Here is a 24,658-nt window from a genome sequence, read left to right on the forward strand (position 1 = left end):
TTGGTTCAAATATGGACAAAACAGCTGAATGCAACAGGTGATGGGAAAGTGACTGGCCTTGACATCAAGGCAGCATTTGACCAAGTGCGGCATCAAGGAGCCCTAGCAAAACTGGAATCAATGAGAATTGGGTGGTGGTGGTGGTGGTGGCGGGGGGAAAGAAAAAGAGAGAAAGAAAAAAAGAGGAAGAGGGAGAGGGAGGAGAAAAACACTCTCCACCAGCTGGAGTCATACCAAGCACAAAAGGAGGATGGTTGTGGTTGTTGAAGGTCAATCATCTCAGTTCCAGGACATTGCTACAGGAGTTCATCAGGGTAATGGCCTAGGCCCAACCATCCTCAGTTGCTTCAATGATCTTCCTTCCATCCTAAGGTCAGAAGTGGGGATGTTGGCAGACGAGTGGACAACGTTCAGTACCATTCATGACTCCTCAGATATTGAAGCAGTCCAAGCCCATATGCAGCAAGACCTGGACAACATTCAGGCATGGGGGTAATAAGTAACATTCTCACCACACAAGTGCCAGGCAATGACCATCTCCAATAAGAGAATCTAACCACCCTCACAATTTGACATTCAATGGCATTACCATTGCTGAATCCTCCACTATCAACATTCTGAGAGTTACCACTGACTAGAAACTGAACTGGGCCAGCCATATAAATACTGTGGCTACAAGAGCAGTCAGAGGCTAGGAATTCTGTGAAGAGTAACTCACCTCCTGACTCCCCAAACCATCCACAAGGCACAAGTCAAGAGTGTGTTGGAATGCTCCCCACTTGCCTGAGTGAGTGGAGCTCCAACAACACAAGACTGACGCTATGAAGAACAAAGCAGTCTGCTTGACTGACGTCCCATCACCACCTCAAAGATTCACTCCCTCCACCACTGCCACAGTGGCAGCAGTGTGTACCATCTACAAGATGCACTGCAGCAAGTTGCCAAGGCTCCTTTGACAGCGCCTTCCAAATCTGACCTTAACACCTAGAAGGACAAGGGCAGCAGATTTGTGGGAACTCCATCACCTGCAAGCACCGCTCCAAGTCACACACCATCCTGATATGGAATGATATTGCCATTCCTTCACTGTCACTGGACCAAAATACTCAAATTCCCTTCTTAACAGCACCGTGGGTATACCTACACCACATTCCTGCAAGCAGCTGAAGGCAATGGCTCACCACCACCTTCTCAAGAGCAATTATGGGTGGCCAATAAATGCTGGCCCAGCCAGCAAAGCCACATCCTTTGAGCGAATCAATAAAAAAGCAATATGGGTTAATAAAAGACAAACCTGCATGGATTTGTGAAGAGAAAAATAGTTGCTGACTTAACCCAACTTGAGTTCTTTGATGAAGTAACAGACAGTTGATTAAGGCAGTGCAGTAATGTTGTATACAAGGGTCTTCTAAAGGCATTTGATAAAGTACTACATAACAGACTTAGTGGAAAAATAGCAATTGGAATGGTGGTAACTTGAGTACATAGTGGCGAAGGGGTAGCAGGCAGAAAGTAGAGGTGAATGGATATTTTTCTCACTGGAAGTACATAGGCAGTGGGATGCTCCATGAAACCATATTTCTCTCATTACAAATAAAATGACCTGGAAGTGGATAACAGGAGCAAACTTTCAAAGTTTGGTAATGTAGTAAATAGTGAGCGGGGCAGTAGCAAACTTCGGAGGGACTTGTGAAATTGCCAAACTTATGGCAGATGCAAGTTAATAGAAGTGTCAAGTGATGCTTTTTGCAATAAAAACAGATAACATAATCCAAATGGTAATATTCTAAGGGGGTTGAAAATGCACAGGTACAGGGAGATGGAAATTCACAAACCGTTATAAGGTCTTGTAGGACAAGTTCATAAAGCAGTTAATGGATGTGGGATACTTGCTTTTGTAAATAGCGGATATAGGGCATTATATGCAAAACGTCATGTCAACCCTTGTAAAGCCCTCTCCCGCCTCCTCCACTCTCATCCCCAACAATAACTGCAAGGAGGTCAGATCTGTAACCAAGATCAAAACCATTTAAACCTCTCCCAGGTCCCTGCCTTCCACTAGCTCACTTTCACTGCCCTAGTCTAGAACTCAGCTTATATCTTCTAACTATCATGCCCTCTCCAAGTTCAGCTTGTTCACTGGACCCACCTTCTCAATCCTATTCCCACTAAAGAGCTGACCACGTAACTCCCCCTCATCATCCCCATGTTAATTATTTTTTTTATTGAAAGCCAATAGCTTTCCCTCACTTTAGATGTTGTCCCTCTTTGTTCAATTTACCATCTTCAAACCCCACCCTTAAAAAAAAGCCATTAACCCAACCTTGCAAACCACTGCCCCATCTCCAACCTGTTTTTCCTCTTAAAAAAGGTCATTGAACGGTGTTGCTATCTCCCAAATCCATGCCAATCTTTCCTGGAACTCCATGTCTGAATTCCTCCAATCAGGTTTCCTCCGCCACAGTACCGAAACAGCTATCAAAGTCACAAATGATATGCTATATGACTGAGAGAAATAAACTATCCCTCCTTGTTCTTTGCAATCAGTCTTTGACATAGTTGACTACACCATTCTCCTCCAACAGTTCTCCATCTTACAGCTGGATAGGACTGTTCTCATCTGGTTCCATTCTTACCTATATAATCATGGCCAGAGTATCACCTGCAATGGCTTCTCTTCCCACTCCTGCGTCATTACCTCTGGTAGCCCCAAGAATCTATCTTGGGCCCCTCCTATTTCACACCTACATGCTGCCCCTTCAGCGACTTCATCTGAAAGTACAGTATTAGTTTTCACATATAGTGTGACAATACCTAGCTTTACCTCATGACCACCACCTCTCGACTCCTCCACTATCATTAAATTATTAGACTGCTTAAGCACCATCCAGTACAGGAAAAGCAGAAATTTCCTCCAACTAAATATTGGTTGGGGAGGCTAGAGCCACCTCTAGACTCCATCCCCTAGCTACTGACTCCTTCCCTGTCCCTGGGAATAGTCTGAGACTCATCCAGCCTGTTCACAATCTTGATGTCATGTCCTGGAATTTGCTGCCCACAAGGGTGGTGGAAGCAGAAACAATCGAGGGTTTCAAAAGAAAACTGGATGGACATGAAGGGAATAAAATTGCAAGGGTACGGGGAAATTGAGCAGGGATTAGGACTGACCAGATTGTTCCACAGGAAACCTAAATGGGCTAGATGGGCTGAATGCCCTCCTTCTATGGTTCTATGTGACCACAAGATGAGCTTCTGACCACATTCATGTCATCACCAAGACTGCCTATTTCCACCTCTAACATTGCCTAGCTTCGCCCTGTCTCAGTTCATCTGCTACTGAAACATTCATTCATGCCTTTATTACCTCTAAATTTGACTATTCCAAGGCACTCCTGGCTGGTCTCCCACATTCTACTCTGTGAATTTGAAGCCATCCAAAATTCTGCTGCCCATGGTAATATCTTGAGGGGGTTGAAAATGCACAGGGACAGGGAGAGGGAAATTCACAAACACTATAAGCTCTTGTAGGACAAGTTCATAAAGCAGTTCATGGATGTGGGATACTTGCACCACATAACTCATACCAAGTCCCATTCACCTATCACTCTTGTACTCACCGACCTACATTGTCTCCCAGCAAAGAACCATCTTCATTTTAAAATTCCCATCCTCATTTTCAAGTTCCTCCTACAGCCCTGCTCTTCCCTATATCTGTAATCCCCTTCAGTCCTGCAACATTCAGATACCTGAATTCATCTAGTTGTGGACTCGAGCATCCGATTTTAATTGCTCCTCCATGAGTGGCCTTCAGCCACCTAGGCCCCAAGTTCCCCAATATCCTTCCTACGCCACTACCTCACTTTCCTTCTTTAAGACATTCCTTAAAACCTACCTCTTTGACCAAGCTTTTGGTCATCTGACCTAATATCACCTTATGAGGCTCAGTGTCATACTTTGTTTTAGAATGTTTCTGTGAAGCACCTTGATATGTTTTATTAATTTAAATGCATGATACAAATACACGTTGCTGCTATTGGCCAATCACAGGTGAAACTAAAGCTGGAGAATTAGTATCCAGAACTTGTAACACATCACTTTAGAAAGGATGCCAAGGCCTTGAAAATGGTACAAAGATGGTTTACTAAGTGATACCGTGGATATATGAGTTTTCAGTTATGTGGAGAGATTGGAGAAGCTGGGGCTGTTTTCTTTAGGGCAGGGGCAGGGAGAACCTTATAGGGATATCCAAAATTATGAGTTTAATAGGGCAAGTTAGGGGACAGATTATACTGGTAAGTGGGCCTGTTTCCTAGGGGTTACCACTGACCAGAGACTGAACTGGACTAGCCATATAAATACCGTGGCAACAAGAGCAGGTCAGAGGCTAGGAATCCTGAGCCAAGTAACTCATCTCCCGACTCCCTAAAGCCTGTCCACAATCTATAAGATACAAGTCAGGACCGTGATGAAATACTGTCCACTTGCCTGGATGAGTGCAGCTCCAACTACACTCAAGAAGCTTGACACCATCCAGGACAACGCCGCCCATTGATCAGCAGCACATCCACAAACATTAACTCCCTCCAATACTGACGCACAGTAGCAGCAGTGTGTACCATCTACAGGGTGCACTGCAGCAACTCACCAAGGCTCCTGAGACAGCACCTTCCAAACCCATGACCACTACCATCTAGAAGAAGGGCAAGGGCAGCAGACACATGGTCACACCACCACCTGGAAGTTCCCCTCCAAGACACTCACCATCCAGGCTTGGAAATATATCCCTCCCTAACAGCACTGTGGGCATACTTACAGCACATGGACTGCAGCAGTTCAAGAAGGCAGCTCACTACCACCTTCTCAAGGGCAATTAGGGATTGGCAATAAATGCTGGCCGGCCAGCAATGTCCACACTCTATGAATGAATTTAAAAATATCCAGAAGTCGCAAATTTTAACTAATTGGCAGAAAAGGAAAATGGGGGTAAAAGGAGAAGAATTTGTCACAAGATTGTTAGGATCTGGAATGCATAACCTGAAATAATGGTGGATGCAGATTCCATAGCAATTTTTAAAAAGGCCATTGGATGTTTACTTGAAGACAAATCATCTACAGGGTTATGGAGAAAAAGTTGGGTGTGGGACTAAATTGCACAGTTCTTTCAAACAGCTGGATGCATTGGTGGTCATCTTCTGAGATTCTATAGACTCAGAAACAGTTCCTACAGATTGGAGGGTAGCTAATGTAACCCCACTATTTAAAAAGGGAGGCAGAGAGAAAACAGGGAATTATAGACCAATCAGCCTGACGTCGGTAGGTGGGGAAAATTCTAGAGTCCATTATAAAAGATTTAATAGCTGAGCACTTGGAAAACAGTGGCAGAATCGGACAGAGTCAGCATGGATTTACGAAAGGGAAATCATGCTTGACAAATCAACTTGAATTTTTCGAGGATGCAACTAGTACAGTTGATGAGGGGGAGCCAGTGGATGTGGTTTATTTGGACTTTCAGAAAGCTTTCGACAAAGTCCCACATAAGAGATTGACGTGTAAAATTAAAGCGCATGGGATTGGGGGTAGTGTATTGAGATGGATAGAAAACTGGTTGGCAGACAGTAACAAAGAGTAGGAATAAACAGGTCTTTTTCCGAATGGCAGGCAGTGACTAGTGGGGTACCACAGGGATCGGTGCTGGGACCCCAGTTATTCACAATATATATTAATGATTTAGATGAGGGAATTAAATGTAATATCTCCAAATTTGCAGATGACACAAAGCTGGGTGGGAGGGTGAGCTGTGAGGAGGATGCAGAGATGCTTCAGTGTGATTTGGACAAACTGAGTGAGTGGGCAAATGCATGGCAGATGCAGTATAATGTGGATAAATGTGAGGTTATCCATTTTAGTAGCAAAAACAGGAAGGCAGATTATCTGAATGGCTATAAATTGAGAGAGAGGGGAATGTGCAACGAGACCTGGGTGTCCTTGTACACCAGTCGCTGAAGGTAAGCATGCAGCAGGCGGTAAAGAAGGCAAATTGTATGCAAAAACAAAAATCACTGGAAAAACTCAGCAGGTCTGACAGCATCTGCGGAGAGGAACACAGTTAATGTTTCCAGTCCGAATGACACTTCATCAGAAAGGCAAATTGCCTTCAAAAGGCCTTCATAGCCAGAGGATTCGAGTACAGGAACAGGGATGTCTTACTGCAATTGAGACCTCACCTGGGAATAGTGTGTGCAGTTTTGGTCTCCTTATCTAAGGAGGGTGTACTTGCTATATAGAGGGAGTGCAGAAGGTTTACCAGACTGATTCCTGGGATGGCGGGACTGACATATGAGAAGAGATTGAGTCGATTAGGATTATATTCGTTGGAGTTCAGAAGAATGAGGGGGGGATCTCAAAGAAACCTATAAAATTCTAACAGGACCAGACAGGGTAGATGCAGGAAGGATGTTCCCGATGGTGGGGGAGTCCAGAACCAGGGGTCACAGTCTGAGGATATGGGATAGACCATTTAGGACTGAGATGAGGAGAAATTTCTTCACCCAGAGAGTGGTGAGCCTGTGGAATTCGTTACCACAGAAAGTAGTTGAGGCCAAAACATTGTATGTTTTCAAGAAGGAGTTAGGTATAGCTCTTGGGGCGAAAGGGATCAAAGGGTATGGAGAGAAAGCAGGAGCAGGCTATTGAGTTGGATGATCAGCCATGATCATAATGAATGACGGAGCAGGCTCGAAGGGCTGAATGGCCTACTCCTGCTCTTAGTTTCTATGACAGTCTGAATGGTCTTCTCCTGTGCTGTTAAGATTCTAGGATTCTCCATCACTGCTTTACTTTAAAATATGTGTTCCTAGAAGCAACTTCAGGAACACATCGCAACTGATATGAGGAAATAGAATTGAATCAAATCTACTTCCAAGCTTTTCTTCAACTTTAGATCATTTCCTAATGTTTGTCAGCTACATTCACAATTACTTTCAACAAATACAAGCACATAAAAACAGGTTTCAAACAAGCCAACCCTTTAAGTATTTTGAAGAGTATGCTTTGTGTTCCTTGTTATTCTGTAAAGCGATCAAAATTTGGTTTAGCAACAACTTATCGCTATTATAAAACTGTTCTGACCCATTACAGTTCACTACAAAAATTAAATGTGTGCATGAACAGGAGCCATTCTATGTTAAATCATGGCTCTAACTTAAGTTTTTATAAATTGTGAAAGACTCAAGTTTGTGCATATATTTTTCAACAATGATTGACTGGACAGAAAATGGCACTCCAACTGCATAAGAACAATGTTTGAAAGCAACAGTGTCCTCCAGCTTTTACAAACCTAATTCAATTCTGTAAAACATATGTTAGGAGATAAACAAATTTAACACACAAATTAGCATCCACATTCTCACCTTCCTGGTAATCTGCAATCCTTATAGCATGTACTGTACACAGGAGTCGTTGTATTACTGTCCAAGATAGAAAGACTCGTGCTTGGTGTTATTAATGTCACAGGATCAACACAAGCAACTTGCGATGTCTGACTTTGTCCATGTCCACTAAGAACTGAAGCTGGAATGTTCGCAGGTGGTACTGACAATGAAGTTAAGCTCCGTAAGAAAAAATTGGGAAATGCACCAAGAACTGGACCTGGGACGTTCAGAGGTGGTACTACCAATGAAGTTAAGTATTGAAAGAAAAACTTGGGAAACACACTAAGAACTGGTTCTGGGATGTTCGTAGGTGGTGCTGCCAATGAAGTTAAGTATGGTAACAATAAATTGGGAGAAAATGATGCAGAACCATGCTGGAGTTTAGTTTCAACAGCTGAAGTGAGTGCTCTAACTGGTGGCTGTGGGAAAGGTGGAAAAGGTGGAATGGTTTCATCCGTTGTCAGTGAACGAAGATTTATATGTGGTGAAAACTTCTGCTGGATCTGCCATGGAATTGGTGCTTTGTAAGAAAAAGAAAAAAGAAAATCCTTGTAACATCTAAATGAAAAGTTGACCAAATATTGCCTTAATTATATAATAGCTCTTGTTAACGCATTAAAATATTCCAACAAGTTCATGTAAACAATCCTTAGCAATACAGAACATTCAGCTCTACATAGTAACTCAGATCAGAGCTCCTAACATATACCATTCAACCAAATAAACTTCTTAACTCATCAATATAACTTACCCTGGCTTACACTCATCCAAGACTACCTGACAATTCAAACACAGCAAATGTGAAAACGCTCACTGATTTGATTTACAAAATAAATTCAACTATACACTTCTACAAATACAGATCACAGGCGAGATATATTCCATTAGTGGGACCCGGGAACACCCTGCACTGAAAGTCAATTTCACCCGACAGCTATGTTGAAATTATAATACTAAATGTTTAAAAGTTAATTTGCTTTAACTCCATCATAATTTGATTTTACCAGTATTAATCTAATATACACAAGTACTGGGGGTATTGCTCCTAAGGGAGCGAGGAAAGGAAAATAAATCAATAGATGAGGCAAGTTCATCTATTAGCAGTATGCCAAGTGAATATTCCACAAAAGCCATTTCTATGCTCTGTGCAGTCATGTTATTTAGGGAGAAGAAAAGAACACCTGCATTTAACCGGCTCTTAAATTTAACTTTTGTTAAAAAAAAAAGGGTTCCAATGTATGCACAAATTTAGTGAAAATTAAATACTTTGTATAAATCCAATTAAGTTATTGATAATTTCTAGGAAAAGATGTTTTGGCGATAGATGGCCATTTAAGATATCGTATGTACCACAGATGTATAGAAGGTTGTATTTATATTGACCTTAGCCATTCTAACATGTAAATTGAGTGCATAGGTACCATTGCTAAATGTATTAGTCCATAATACCAATTATATAGGGCCATTTATTAATAGTTTGGCAGTTTTTTTTTTAAAGTAGACTAAATAAACAATAAGAGAAATTGTACTAGAAGAAATTTGGCTATTCAGTTCATTGATTCAATAATCTTTTCTCATCCCATGCCATTTTATGTTCTAAATTACATCTTTAAATCTTCCAAATAATCACAGGATCAAAACATTCAAAATTATTTACTATCACCACTTATTGACCGTTAGGCTATGAAGCATAACCAATTGCAATTTTCCACTTTCTTTTGAGAAAAATGTTGATGGGCAGATTTGGCCACACAAAGTATTCAATAACACAACAGATGACTATGGAATTGAGTAGAACATATGAAACTAGATGGGCAGGGAGAAGCATTCTCCATAGCTCAGCAATTTCATCCAGAGAGTAACTATACAAAAATGGGAAATACTAGGGTTATTTCATACTCCATACTCAGTTTATTGATCCTGGTCAGAGCAAAGGTATACTGGTACAAAATTAGCCAATGCTCCAACTCAATCAATATCCTGCAGCACATGTGTTATGGCAGGAGGGCATGATTTTGCCTGGCTGCAATACTTCCAGGACTAAATAGCCTTTAAACATCTGTAGTCAACGCTCACCCGTAAATAATCATTTGGGCAACTCAGTGAAAATAAACAGTATCCGTGGAACCAAGGCCAGCAAGCAGCCAATGCATTCAGGAGACGGAGAGCAATTGGTAAGTGGAAACAAATTAAAATATGGGTTGGGGTGTATACATGAGCATGACAGACATGTAAAATAATGGTATGAGAATATTCAAATTGGTTAAACATACCTGGATATCCTTCTTCTAAAGGGTCAAATGCAAATTGTTTGCAATTTGCATCAGGATCAAATATATCACTCTTTGCCGAATGCAACTTTGATTTTTCCATTGCTGTAAAAAGCAGAAGACACCTTAAATAGTAACAGAAATACAACGAACAAACCATAACTAATCCCACTTCGCTCTTTCCCTATACAGCTGCTTCAAATGTACTGACTTGTCCCTCAAGATGTCATCATCGCTGCTTCCCTGTAGAAAATATGTGCTTCATCAAAACTTCTCAATTCTGAGCATATCAGATCTCTCAATCTCTTTTCTAGTGAAGTCCATTTCAGTTTCTCTGGTCTTTCTTTGTATCTAACACCTCTCATTCCTGGTATCGCCTAAATGAATATCTGCTGCACCCTCTCCAAGGCTTGTCCTCCTTCCTGAAGCAAGGTGCCCTAAACTGAACACAAAATTGTGTGTGTCAACATTGGCTCATTAATGGCACTTTTGCCTCTGGATCAGGTGGTTATGGGTTCAGGTCCTACTCCACAGACTTAAGCACATAATCTAGGCTGATAGTTGAATGCAGAACTCTTGGCTAAAGTACTCAGGAAGCACTGCACTGTTGTAGCAGGAGTCTTTAGGTCCTATATGAGATGTTAAACTAAGGTCCCTTCTGCAATCTCAAACAGACTTAAAAAATCCCATGGCACTATTCAAAGAATAGCAAGGCAGCTATCCCAAGTGTCCTGGCCATTATTTGTCCCTCAACATCACTAAAAATAGATAACCTGGAGATTACCTTACTCCTGTTTGTAGCACTTTAAACAAACTACTGGAGAAGAAGCAGAAGACAAAGTTGAAATAAATAAAATGAGGAAATATTACCAGATAAAAAGGGAAAGAAAAATGTTTGAGATTGAGGGAAATGTTGTCGAAGGGGCATGGGACAACAAATTAAGATATTCTCTCCCTTTATCAAATTTCCACTACTTAATGACCTGTAATTTTAGACAATTGATCATTTCCATTCACCTGAATTCTATCTTAATTTAACCTTCTAGACTACCCTTTCATACTGTCATAGCAGTAGAATGTAAGTTTTTAAGCATAGAATCTTTCATTCCACCATTTTATTCCCCTGATCAATATTCCTAATTGTTAGCATTTTCAGGAGTTAAAGTTCTCAATCCTGTCTCAACCCTACATGTATCTCTATGACTATAATATCATATCCCTCCAAATTGATTAAAATTTTAAACTCTCCAATTTTGTTTTAGATGTTTTGTCAATTCACAAAATTACTACTAAATGCTAACTCCAATTCTTTGCAATATGAACCTTTACTCTTTTTTGCAAGTTTTCATTTAATTTGATATCACTTGCTCCTTCTGCAATTCCATCCCCACCTAACCTCAAAACCTTTTTCTTTCCCTTTCTCATTTATTAGTATTTTCTCACTATTTATTCCAATTAAGCCTTCTGTTTCTGCACCAACAATGTGAATTAATCCTACTCTCTTTCTGCCTAAACTTGTAAATCCATTCCTCCTGAACCACCCCTGTAGCCACACCTTGAGAGGCCTCATCTTGCACTCTTTAGCTTGACCAGCAAATGGCATGGGAAGCAAGCCAGAGATTACCTGGAGGTCTTCTAGTATCCAACTCTCTTTGCAGTCGGGAAAGGTGGCTAGAATGATCTGAGCCAGTCTGAGATTGGTCCCTGCAATTCTCCTGTCCAAGTTACCTTAAACATTCACTCCCTCCACCATCAGTACATCACAACTACAGCACGTACACCTACAAGATGCACTGTAGCAACTCACTAATGCTTCTTCGGTAGCACCTCCCTAACTCGCAACCTCTATCGCCCGGAACAGAAAGGGCAAACACACACATGGAAACCCCTCCTAAGTCATATCCCATCCTGACTTGGAAATATATATATAGCTCTCTTGCTTCATTGTTGCTTGGCAAAAATCCTGGAGCTTCTTACCTAACAGCACCATGACTGTACCTACATCACATGGACTTCAGCAGTTTAAGAAAGTAGCTCACCGCCACCTTCTCAAGGACAAATAGGTATAGGAAATAAATACTGGTCTTGCAAGTGACACCCATACTCCATGAATGAATAAGAGTGTGGCACACAACCACAAGCCAGATCACACCTAATTTTGTATTAAATCATAGCCAACACTATGGATAACTTGCTGGGTTTAATGATACAAATGCAACATAACTTGCAAGCTGAACAATTAGTTCAGAGATTTAGAATTCAACCTCTAATTTGCTAATTTCACATTGGTTAGGCTTTACAACAGGGACAAGTACAATTTCAACCAGCGTTAAGCCACATTTAAGAAGGCATGCTTATATATGTGCTTTATCACACTGTCAATATCTCACAGCATGCCATACATTTTTGGAATGTAGTATCTTATATAAGCAAGCAGAGCAAACATTCTAAAACTACAACATCCTTTAAACAGCAGTGAGATGATCAGTTGTTTCTTAAATGGTACTGGATGAGGGAGGGATAGTCAAGATATCAGGTAGACTCCCCATCTTTTACAAATTGTGTCATGATTTTTTCAATGCCCACCTGAACAAATAGGCAGGGCCTTGGTTTAACAAATTCATGTAGCGCTCCAAGTACTGCACAGGAGTGTCAATCTGCAATCTATTCAAGTTCTCTTATGGATTTCAAAATAATAAGCTCTGACCCAGAAATGAGCGTATTACTAACTTAAGCTGGACATTGAAAATTACAATATTCATTCTTAAATGAGTCAAAAATAAATTAGAATTGAGAGGAGTCGAACTCTGTCTATTGCAATTATATACTTTAAAATTTAAAAACTCAGCCATAAAATTCCAAGTTAAATGGGCTGCAGCCCTATCACTGTGCTATGGGAAAAGCTCTGGGAGATAGTGTTTTATTTATGGTAGTTTTCCTAAAAAAGTAAAACAGTAAGTCTAATATTATTCTGGAATTAAAAGCTCTATGAGCCTAGTCAACAGCCAGATTCTAGAAACTGCCAGCTGGCCAGAATTTCAATGTTTAGCATTCAGAAAACTCACCATTTATGAACTGTGTTTCAAAATACTGGTAATTTGCTGCGGTAAAGTGCCGAACATCTGGGGTCCTTCCATGAACTTCCTTCTTTGGAAGAGTTCTGAACAGTCTTTGTACGTCACAATCAGAAAACAATTTCACACTAACAAACCTACAAAACACAAGGTTAATTTTTGAAATCCAGAATAAGAAATCTAATGACAATAGTGCACCACTTTTTCTTTTTAAGAGCATGAGACAGAGAGCAATGTTTCATTTATGATTCATGTATATGAACTCAGCTGAATTTCCAACACACACTGCTTTTCATTCCTCCAATTCTCGCCTTTCTTTGTACTCCTCTCTCTCCCTTTGCCCCATCCCTGTGAGGTGTGCCTTCAGTCCCCTAGATCTCATTTTCTGGAAAACCTTGCATACGCCCAAATCATTCCTTCAAACAGATCCCTTTGATCATCTCTCCTTAAATCTTCTTTTGAGATGAACAGGTATTGAGTGTGAACTGCCTTGGAACTTTTTTTTCTAAGTTACAGAAGCTACATAAAAGAAAGTTGTTGTTCAGGTAGTAGTTAACAGGCTAGAATTTGCTGTCATGATAATGTTGAGGTTAACGGCACACGCTGTTATTCACGTGCAAAATTATACAAACAACTTCAGATGAGGAGCAGATGTGTGGTCAAAAGTGGTTGGTCGAGCTGCTGTTACCTTCACGAGGAACAGCAATCCTCACCACTGAAATGAAATGAACATCATGAAGTTGCTGTATTTGGACAATAGTTATGAGCCAAACGTGCCACAGGATGTTAAGTCCAGTTATTTCAAATGAGTGTGCCTTTCTAAACGAATGAAAAGTATTAATTACTTCTAATCAGCCTCTTTGACACTAAAAATTAACTGTTACAAATATGGAGTCTCATTCCTTCAGGTTTTAATTGTTAGTGGGAGATTTTTCAGTTGTCTAGTTTTAAACCAAAAGATTTTTGTTAAACTTTTCCCTCAACTCTCTATCAAAGTTTTCTTTCCCTCCATTCCTCTCTTGGTACTTTGACATTGCGCACCTTACAATTTACATTTTCTTCTCAGGCCTTTCACAATTCATAATCCTTTGACTTGATTAAGGAGATGCAGCTGTTTATCCTGTCCACTCAGATCCCAGATGCACTGTTTCCCTTGCAAAACACACTTTCAGCAACTTGCTACACAAATGTGCAAGGGCAAGTTTAACTAACAGCAAATGCTGTTTTATCTACTGCCACAGAAAATTATTGCACATTAAAATTTAAACTCTCTCTAGATTATTTTATATTTAGACCAGATTTTTGGTAGTACAAGACCTTTGCGCTGGCTAGCTGTAAATTGACTGATCTTGTGGCAGCTGGCCTTAATGAATTTGGCACGTTTACTTTGAAGATACTGCCAGCTACACAAAATTTTATATCAGCAACTGGCCCACCACAACATATCATAAAATTGCAGGCTTCTTCCCTACAATTTTCTATCCACCAAAAGCAATGAATGGAAAAAAGAAACACAGGTAATTTAACTGGTTTTGCAACATGCACTGGCAACAGGTGAAGTTCTCTACCAACAATGGATATGACCCCACATTACTTCAGAGAGGCTGACTAATGTGCAAAGCATTGCCCAGGGGAAGTACAGTGGAAACAAACAATTTCAGTGAATTTAAGAGGGAACAAGATTTTTTTTCTGGCAAAACACATGGTTATGTCAGAGGAGGAAAGGTAATAAAAGAGAGCTCATACTACATTTTTTGAAATCTACGGTTAGCCAGAGAACCAGTCTTTTCCAATCCCTAAGATGCCTAATTTTTGACCCTGTTGGTGGGAGGGCTGATGCATCTTGCTTCCAAATTTGCAATGTTGTACATAACGAAATGAAGCTGGATGCTTTGTGAATTTTTTTTTTTAAATGTACTATGGTTTGGGCAAGGAAAAACAGGTACTGCATTTTGGAATGCTTGTAGACAATATAGCTACATTTTGGAGAAACTGGAATTGTGAATGGTGGAAACATTTGGCTGCATTGTTAGGAATAAGCTTTACAGTGAATTTGAGAACAACTTATTACTGCTTGGAGTTGTAACTACTTAGCCTTCTAGCATTCTTCCTCCTCCTTCAGGTACCATGCCCCAAGAGGATGTTGGTGGCCATGGACTTCAATTGGACTGGCCCATGATTATGCTTGGCAAAGCACCGTAGTGGTTTGCTATTGCCTTCTGCAGTACTGGTGACCAGGAAGCAGCTGGAGACTCGGCGAAATGGGGATACAGGAATCCACTGGAGGCAAACATAAACTGTTTGCTTATAAGGGCTGTAATTTTGTGGAGAGCGCGATATGTGCTAAGTATAAAAAAGGAATATTCCTAACTGTAATTTAGCATACAAGTTGCCTACAAAAAGTGTTGTGTTAATAGTATTTTAGTCACTTGTTACAGTAAAAGTTTTTAAACATGAAATCTTGCCATGTCATTCTTTCAGCTAGTAACTGGTAAATTGGAATTATTTAAGTTATCGGTCTCTATGGAGATCGGAACATACATAATCTCATGCACGTGCAAGAGGCAGCAAGTACTTTTATGAAAAACATAAGCTGGCTCAATGGCAGAAGTGATATTAACACAAGAGAAGTCAAATAAATTTAAAATAATTATTAAGACACAGAATGTGTGCATAACTGAGGCCCAGATAGAAGCAGAAGCACAAAAAACTGGGAACAGAGTCATCTCCCGTGGCCCAGGATCCTGGGAGAAGAGGTCGACACTAAGCAGATAGATTGCCCTCCACAACAGCATTCCGAGACAGTTCTCAAAAACACCAACTCCTTTCATCCCCACTCTCCAGAAACATCTATAACCACCATCATTTGCTGAGAGAACATTGGAGCTATAGTTAGGCTCTGACAAAGTCAATATGACAGCAGTGTGGTTGATAGAAAGATAGGGTGCTGTCCCTCAAGTTTATATTGAGCTTCAAAGGAATAGTGTAAAAGGTAAAAAACAGAGGTCAGAGAGGGAGATGGAGAACTGAAGCACTTAATAGGTTATTTCACTTTCCCCCAGGACAAAAGGCCTGTTTCTGTGCTGCAAATTTTAAGTATTTTAATATCTTCCAGTTCTGATCAAGGATCCATGTCCAAAATAATTACTTGTCTCTTATCTCCACAGAGGCTGAGACAGCACCTTCCAAACCCATGACCACTACCATCTAGAAGGGCATGGGCAGCAGATACATATGAACACCACCACCTGGAAGTTCCCCTCCAAGCCACTCACCATGCTGACTTGGAAATATATTGCCATTCCTTCACTGTCACTGGTTCAAAATCCTAAAACTCCCTCTCTAACAGTGCTGTGGGTGTACCTACACCACATGGACTGCAGTGGTTCAAGGCAGCAGCTCACCACCACCTTCTCAAGGGCAATTAGGGATGGGCACTAAATGCTGGCCTAGCCAGCAATATCCACATCCCATGAACAAATTTTTTAAAATGTAGTGTTTCTCACAATTCAGCTTTTGCTTGATTTCTAGCAGGTACAGTATTGTATTTTTTGCTTAGTGTTCAGCTAATGCAAATTCATACATGTTTTGTTCCTCCATTGTCTTTAGTCCTACTTTCTATTGTCTGGTGTAAAGACCATGTCAGAATCAAATCTCTTATTCTTAAACAGATTACATGTTATTCCATCAGTGCATACTATCCTCTCAGCCCTTTGATTAAAAAAATCTTTCATTTCTTCAGTTCTGATGAAGGTGTGTGCACCCAAAACATTAGCTTGCCTCATTTCTCCACAGCAGCTGAATGACTTGCTATCATTTCAGTGTTCACTGCTTTGATATAATTTTCTACTTACCCTTTAGATTGACCACCTTTTGCAACTTCATAAAATTTGATTTCATCAACATTATATATTCCAGTAGAATGAATGGCAGCTAATAAGTCATCAACAGTTGTCCACTGTAAGAAATTAATATACAGCAATTAGAACAAATAGCTCAGCTTTTCCACTGTTTTGCAGACTTGCTGCTCTATTCTCCTACGTAGATGCACAGCTTTCGATGTTAATTAATTTGCTTAAACATATCTACCTTGCATGTCAAGATGAGACCTAGCAATTTGCTTTTCTTGTCATTACTATTGAAAGTTATCAAAATCTAATTCTCAAAAGATCTGACAGACTAAAACAAACACATGCCAGACAGTCAAGCCTGCTTGAAAAGAATGAAATGCACAGCAGCCCTTTGTGCAATTCTTCTTCCAAGGGCACATCAAGCTACCATTTGCTACCTACTTACAATCAACAGCCCATTCTCCTCTCACTGATCTTTCCGCACACTACATGCACTTGGGACCATGTTCAAGCACCTTCCAAGTCTCACTTATCCCACCTACCATTGCCATCTTCATCACTGCCGAAGAACAAATTATCCTTCATATTTCCCTCATGAATATCTGTGTACTTGCAAACAAGGCAGGGTCATTAATTAACTTATTGTGGATGATTGCGCTGGTGCAGCTTTGACTGAAACTTGGCTCATAAGTAACAGTGCCTTCCTTCTTTCTGAAGCCACCTCACCTGGCTATACATTCCACAAACCACCTTGTCAAAACAAACACAATGAAATTGCAATGTTAATTACTTATTTTTCTCCTCTTACTCCTCTGGTATGTTATTGGCTTCTCTATTCCTGTGATCTCGGTCACAGACAAGGCCAGTTCCAAACACTTCCTTGTATCCCTCACTATGTATCTCTTCCCCCATCCCACCAACATTTCCTTCCAAACCTACTTCCTTCTGTGTAAGAAGAAAAAAAATCTCCTACACGACACTTAGAAAGTACTTTCTAACTCCCAATTGCATGTTCTTTGCCCCTCCATTCTCACAATATTGCTTTTACATTGAGGAAGGGCATCAAATGCTTGATGCCTTTCTTCTCCCATCCAGGTCCATCCCAGAGTATAGTCCTCATCTTCATTCCAAGTCCAAGGGTCACAAACTTAATCAAATCAGGCACTCAGCTACTTTAGCCATCAATTCCAGATCTAGTTGAACTGCACCATATGTTATCAGGCTGCACTGTCCTCCACCTAAGCCAATGGCAGTATCACCCGCGAGATGAAATAAAACACCCCAAGGTCTTCTTTTTCAACTACCAATTATCTCCTTAACACATTCACCCCTCTATATAATCACTCCAACAAGAGCAATGAGCTCTAATCACCAAGACTGACACACTGGGCCAGGTTTTGCAGGAACAGTAGCATAAACCATTCAGCATTACTGGACATCAGAGAGGCCCAGCAATTTCCAGAATGTGCACTAACCCTAAGTTTAGCTGGGCCAACATCAATGCTTCTTGCAGGGTTCGTTACATGAAACGTCAAATAAGAAACCAAGGCAATTTGGGCTAATGGTAATTGCCCGCTAACTTCAGTTCATAGCACCCTCGCCTTTGAATCAGAAGGTTGTGGGTTCATGTCCCACTCCCGGAAACCAAGAACTGTGAATGTACTCAAAAGAGTTACATGCGATCTGTTGATAACTCGAAAGAGTTACAATTTTAAACTTGTATTTTCAGGCATAAGGGGTCTCCTCTCAATTTGTGAATACTTAGTGAGGCCCACACCATTCTTCAAGTCAAAGCAGATTTATTTTTCAACATTTAACATGAAACTTTTTTTTTAAATCTTATAATCGTGTTAAAAAGTACAACATAATTCTAAAAAGTTAAGAATCTGAAGTATAACATTTTAAAATGATCAAAATTATTGTACATTTTATAAATGCTTAAATTTTTAATTTTGGAAAATGTCTACTAAAATGTGAGATTTTCCAAGCCTTTTTGTTTCCAACACCTTTTCAGTGCAGTTTTTTTTTAAAAGTCAGTTTTTGCAGTGCAGTGACTGTAAGGCATGCCCACAACTGCCTACCAGTTTTGCCTGAACAAGCTTGCACTGCTGGACCTCGCTGCAATCCTTGCTGGGAGGGAACCCTCCCGTCATGCCAACAAAGTTCTTGCCACTGGGATCACAGTAGTTTCTGCACAGATTTACTAGATTTCGGTGGCAAATGCAGTTATTGTACCACTGACCACAAAATCCAGGTTCATCTGCCTCTTCCTCTTCCCATTGACCAGCAGGCCAAACCACGCCAACAAATTTTGAATAAAATACCCTCTTCTCCTATGCCCTTGTGGCCTCTTAAGCTTATCCCATCCATCAGATCCACCTTATTCACTCTTGACTCCACTCCCACTAAACTGCTGACCACTCAGCTTCCCTTCCTGGACCAATACAGACTGACATCGCAAGTGGCTCTTTCTCCTCGGGTACATTCTTTCAAAATTCCCAACCATTACTCACCCTCAAAAAAAAACTCTTCCTCAACTGTTCTGTCCTTGCAAACAGGCTTTAAACTGCTGACTGACTGTAGGTAGTAGCCAGTCGATTATCCCTCCCTATGAAAAGGGCCAAGCTGCATTAGGGTGTCCATTGGTATCCACAGCTCAAAGAAAATGTTAATGGGGCATGACTTTGATGCCCCAATTACTATGCTGGTCAAGCACTACAAGTGCAAAGATGATATTCAAACCCAATCCGATAGTCTCCCTCTATAATGTCAAAACAATCCTTGAACATCTCAAATTTTTTATATCAATTTTCCCATTTTATCCTTCAGTTTCTACCTACTCATAAAAGCTACCCTTACAATATGCTATATCCAACAATAATAAAAACAATACCATCTTTACTTTATAAACCAGAGGCACCAACAGACAAAACATTTAATTGTTCACAATTAGCTTTCTCATGTTAGGAATAGTTGACCAGTGAAGTGCCTGAAATATAGAGCTTTCATTTCATCATTTCATTAAGCTAGGCACATTTAATCTATGTACCACCACGTGCAGTCATATCATAGGCACGAAAAGTAATGCTCACCCATGTCAGATTTCCAATCAACATAGCCTTCCTTTTATAAATGGGTGTATTAGCCTTATCCGGAACGCAATATTTAGAAGGGTCAGCTTTATTTGGAACAGCAGTAGTTGGGACAATTGCATTGTTTGATGAGCGCTCTGAATTGTCCTTTTCAGGCTTTAACCCATTGTTTACCCCTATTATATCATTAATCAAATCATCATATAAATCCATCTGGACCTGATTTTCATTTTCCAGCTGCTGAGAGAAAAAAAGAGAACGATGATGAGCACTTCTCATTAAATGCCTCAATGCACAGGACAATGCTGTATAATATGACTATATTTAGAATGTTCTATAATAAAAGGACCCCTATTGTTTCACCACCGCTCCTCTTTGTACAAAGGTACTGGTCTTTACTAATGCTTCAAATCATTTCTTGACATTAACAGTAACAGTGTGGTACACAATCACTTCCTTCAATATTTCCCTTTAATTGTGTCCAATATCCTGCCAACACCCATCTGTACATTTCAGCATTATTACAGGGTGTCCTAGGATATGCCTGAAAAGGATCAATAATTAAAGGTAAAATTATCTCTTCAAAATTAAATGCATTAAGTAAACAATTAATCAAGACGTAAGCACATAAATGAAAATTATCTTGTACGCTTATTATACCGAGCAGCTTAACAAAGATTGCACTCCTACATCAGTAAAATAAGCAGACCTCTTTGGGATAATATGAGAATACATAAGAAAATGATAAAGATCAGTTACAAAAACAGCTGGAAAAACTCAGCAGGACTGACAGCATCTACAGAAGGAACACAGTTAACGTTTCCAGTCCGTATGACCCTGCTGAGTTTTTCCAGCTATTTTTTGTTTTTGTTTCAGATTTCCAGCATCCACAGTATTTTGCTTTTATCTTAGTGATAAAGATTTGTTGCATTTGCTAACTCTACTTTTACTAGAAAACTCTTTTGGTTGTTATACATAACTATATTTGTCAAAAGGAGCACTTGCTTGTCCACTGGAGATCAACATAAAAGAATCAAAGTTCGCTTGTGTGATCCAAGATGCATAAAATATATGTTTCATTAAGCAAATTGCAAACTATTTCCAGAACCACTGTATTTTACTAACTGAATTAGCCAAATTCAGTTTTTATGCCATAGGATGGCTGGATTTTAAAAAAAAACATCTTGGTGATTGAATTCTACAATTACCTCCACATCTGTGGACTTGATTAACTTCCATGACCAAAATATTTTGAATCAAAGCATTATATATATCTAACACATGTAACTTAAATTGTGAATGACATGCAGTTGATCAGCATAATTTAATCACTAATTTCCAGACAATTTGTTGGATTTATACCACTATGACCAAACACATTACTAAAATCATTTTTAAAATTTGTAACACCAAGTTACAGATTGTCTCAATCACGCTTCAGAGTTCATTCCACACTTTGAAAGTTTAATAAACTTAATTACATAGATCATCCTGCCAGTTATTTTTCATAAGACACTTCCTAACACCATTAAACTAATACTTAAATAGTAAAATCATTTGACTTATAGCAAATGACCACCACTGGAATTGATTAGTGCAAATTATTTTAGCAACAGGTGTAAACCTGCAATACAAGTCATACTTTAGCATCATTGCGAAATTATTTACTTTCTAATTAGCCATTAGGTGGTGTATTACAAGAACATATTGGGATTAGGGTCACAACCAATCCCAATCCGTCAAAAGCATGCTGGGGTTAGTTACTCTTAAAATAGATATTAGAATACATACAACTCAGCTATGACAAATATTTGATTTGACGCAGACGCAAAAAATTTAAATGGGTAGTGTAGACAAAGTGCTGTAAGGAAGATCATTTGTAATTATCCTTAATCTTATTTGCAAAAGAGGAAAACAACGATTCTTGGGAGCCGCTATTATGTAAAGGTGCCAGGCATTTCGGGTCTCTTTGTAAACAGTTCTGCGGCCCTGCACTACCTAACCCCCCCTCCCATCCCATCCCATTTTTAAGAGGTGTTATTTCATCCCTGAAATGTGTAACACGCAACAGATCCGAAGTAAACATCCCCGATAAAAACCTTTCGCATCGCTTTCAGTCCATTGGAGCCGAGGCCCTGATTTAAACTGAGCCTCGGCTCGCCGGTTTACAACGGATAACAGATACTTCTGGAATAATGGGTGGGGGGAATTCCCGGTTGCTTTGCTTTGTTGGCCGACCCCATGATACCTGCTTCGAACTGTCGCCCTCTTCACCATCTGCAGCTAGCAGACCAGGGACCGACTGGTCGGTCATGTTCGAGTGCACCGCCATTTTAAAATAGCCCATGATGCCAAGCGGGGGCTGCACCGCCCTGACGCATTTCACGCAGTCTCTGGGTGTTCCTTGTGCACTTCGCTTCGTCTGGATGGGCACTCATCAACCAACCTCCGTGGCACTACTGAAACAAGTCTTGCCCCCTGATTAACCCATTTCAATACAAAACAATTTTTAGGCAGGAAATTCAAATAAGAAATGGAAACTACAAATGCAGCAAACATAAAAGCAAATAACTGGTCAGTCAGCCCCTGTGAAAATGACAGCTTTTATTGTTTGAATAGATGTCACACTGAGGAAAGGTAGAAATGTAGTAGGTTTTGAGCAAGTGAAAGTGAGGAAGAAGAACAAAGGGGAAGCTCTGTGTTAGGATGGAGGACAGGAGAAATTAAATGATAAAAGATTTCATTGTACAAAATATGACACAAGGAGTGATCATGGCTAAAGTAAAGAAACAAAATATGTGTTTAGATGAGATGCGAATGGCTGGATAACAGATGTCCACATGCAAAGAAACAAACCAGAAGAAACCAAATGAGCAAAAAAAAACAAAACAAAATGCAAGCAGAGATCATGATCTAAGATTGATGAATTCAATGTTCATTGCCGAGTCGAAAGACTGGGTGCTGTTCCTCCAACTTGCATCGAGCTTTACTGGAACATTGTAGCAGGTCAAGAACAGGAAGTGCAGTGGGAGCAAGGTGGAAAATTGAAATGACAAGTGAGAGGAAGCTCAGGGTCATGCTTGCGGACTGAGCACAAAGCAGTCGCTCAGTCTTACTTTGGTCTTCCCACTGTAGAGGCGGCCGCAATGTGAGCGATATTTTGCTTTTCAAGGTTCATCAGCCTGAACTGGTGATTTTGTTTCTCTCCACAGCCTGACCTGCTCAGTATGTCCAGCATTTTCTGTTTTTATTTCAGATTTCCAGCATCTTCAACACTGTGTCCAGTTTCTTTCTTCCCTTTCTGGTTCTCCTAGGTGAGTGGCATGTCAAGCCAACAAATCACATCATTAGCAGGATCCTCATAACACAAATTACCAGCCCTAAATGGTTGCAGTGAGATTAATCCATATTAATACCAAAAAATTCAGAAACATCATGACACACAATTAACTGTAATGGGAAGATTCATGATAAGATGGTAATTTTTTCAGTTTTATCAAATATAATCATGCATCAACTTGTGAAAAATCAGAACTTATAGCGTATCTCTTCTTCATAAATTGCTGGATTATATACGCATTAGTTATGGCAGGTACCTTGAAATATTTTTCTAGCAATTTCTTTGGCCATTCTGTTTCCCATCAGGTGTGCTTCTAAAGGTAATTTGACCGCCACATTTTTAAAACAGTTAGTGTTTGTAATTGCAGTTTTCAGAGTTACATACGGAGTACATATCTTTAGTGTGATTAAGGGCATGTCAAGCATTCTTCTTTATATTGAAATCTTTTAGACATTTATTTTCTGAGCAGTAAGTTCAAAAGTTTACAATACATCATCTGACATGTTACTATAAGGAACCTGGGCAATGGATGCCACTTTTCTCATTAATAATCTTCTCATTGGCCAGCCCAACTGCAGCTAGTGACTGAAGATGCTGCTCCATTCCAAAAGCAAATTTTGTACTGCCTCTCTCTCCATATACCTTTTCTATTTACACTCAAAGCTGTTGGAATGTGTTGGTTGAAGAACATGTCTGTTAAAGAAGTCTTTGTTCTTCTGTAAGTTAACAGCAGGTCTTTATTAAGTACTTGTAACCATATACAACTATACAGTAAAGGGGTATAGGTATGGAGCCATTTCCATCCTAGGTCTGATCTCAACTCTGGCCAACACCACACTCACCCTAGGTCTGGGTCATGTGCCTTCTTACATCACTGTGTGGGCGATACTGTATTTAGTCCCACATTAACCCTGTATATACCAGACCCTTCTACTACAATAGCCACCTCTTCAGCCTCGTCATCCCCATTGCCTTTCTACTCGCATAATCTTGATCGGCAATTGTCTATCTCCAACCACCTCCTTGTATTCATCATCACTACACTAGCCTACTTTGCCCCGGAAAAAAAATTCTGTCAAGCCACTTACAACAGTCCTTTCAAACTTCCAACTCCCTAACCTTCAGCACTCTATTTACCATACCTCTGCAACTGTTTATTTGTTCTGTCATTGAGCATTGCCTGGCACTACCACTGTGCTAAATGGGACAGATTCAGAACAGATCTAGCAGCTCAAAACTTGCATCCATGAGGCACCGTGGGCCATCAACAGCAGCAGAATTGTATTCAACACAATCTGTAACCTCATGGCCTGGCATATCTCTCATTCTACCATTACAATCAAGCCAGGAGATCAACCCTGGTTCAATGAAAAGTGCAGGAGCACCACAAGGCAAACCTAAAAATGAGGTGTCAATCTGGTGAAGCTACAACAGAGGACTCCTTGCATGCCAAACAGGGGAAGCAGCATACAATAGGCAGAGCTAAGTGATCCCACAACCAACAGATTAGATCAAAGCTCTGCAGTCCTGTCATCTCTAGTTGTGATTGGTGGTGGACAATTAAACAACTAACTGGAGGAAGAGGCTCCACAAATAGTCCC

General features: G+C 40.2%; 1 protein-coding gene across 9 annotated transcripts in view; it reads right to left on the reverse strand.

Moving 5' to 3' along the window:
- The window catches only part of LOC144683474 (uncharacterized), a 43,123-nt gene that overhangs the window by 15,160 nt on the left and 3,305 nt on the right, over positions 1–24,658 (reverse strand). For 5 of the 9 annotated variants that reach the window (XR_013577263.1, XR_013577262.1, XM_078546525.1 and 2 more), the window contains exons 1-6: positions 21,966–22,064; positions 19,718–19,957; positions 16,629–16,732; positions 12,766–12,911; positions 9,704–9,805; positions 7,410–7,950 (exon numbers count right to left, since the gene is read on the reverse strand). Coding sequence is in view for 3 of the 9 variants with exons in the window: in XM_078546525.1 (XP_078402651.1) it covers positions 7,410–7,950; positions 9,704–9,805; positions 12,766–12,911; positions 16,629–16,732; positions 19,718–19,957; positions 21,966–22,064 (1,232 nt within the window). In the remaining 6 variants the exon portion in view is untranslated. Of the gene's footprint in view, positions 1–7,409; positions 7,951–9,703; positions 9,806–12,765; positions 12,912–16,628; positions 16,733–19,717; positions 19,958–21,965; positions 22,065–22,833; positions 23,028–24,658 lie in introns of those variants that run through there. The other 4 variants (XR_013577265.1, XR_013577264.1, XR_013577267.1 and 1 more) reach the window with 4 other exon arrangements.

Source organism: Cetorhinus maximus, chromosome 8, assembly GCF_964194155.1.
Source record: "Cetorhinus maximus chromosome 8, sCetMax3.hap1.1, whole genome shotgun sequence".
Classification (NCBI taxonomy): domain Eukaryota; kingdom Metazoa; phylum Chordata; class Chondrichthyes; order Lamniformes; family Cetorhinidae; genus Cetorhinus; species Cetorhinus maximus.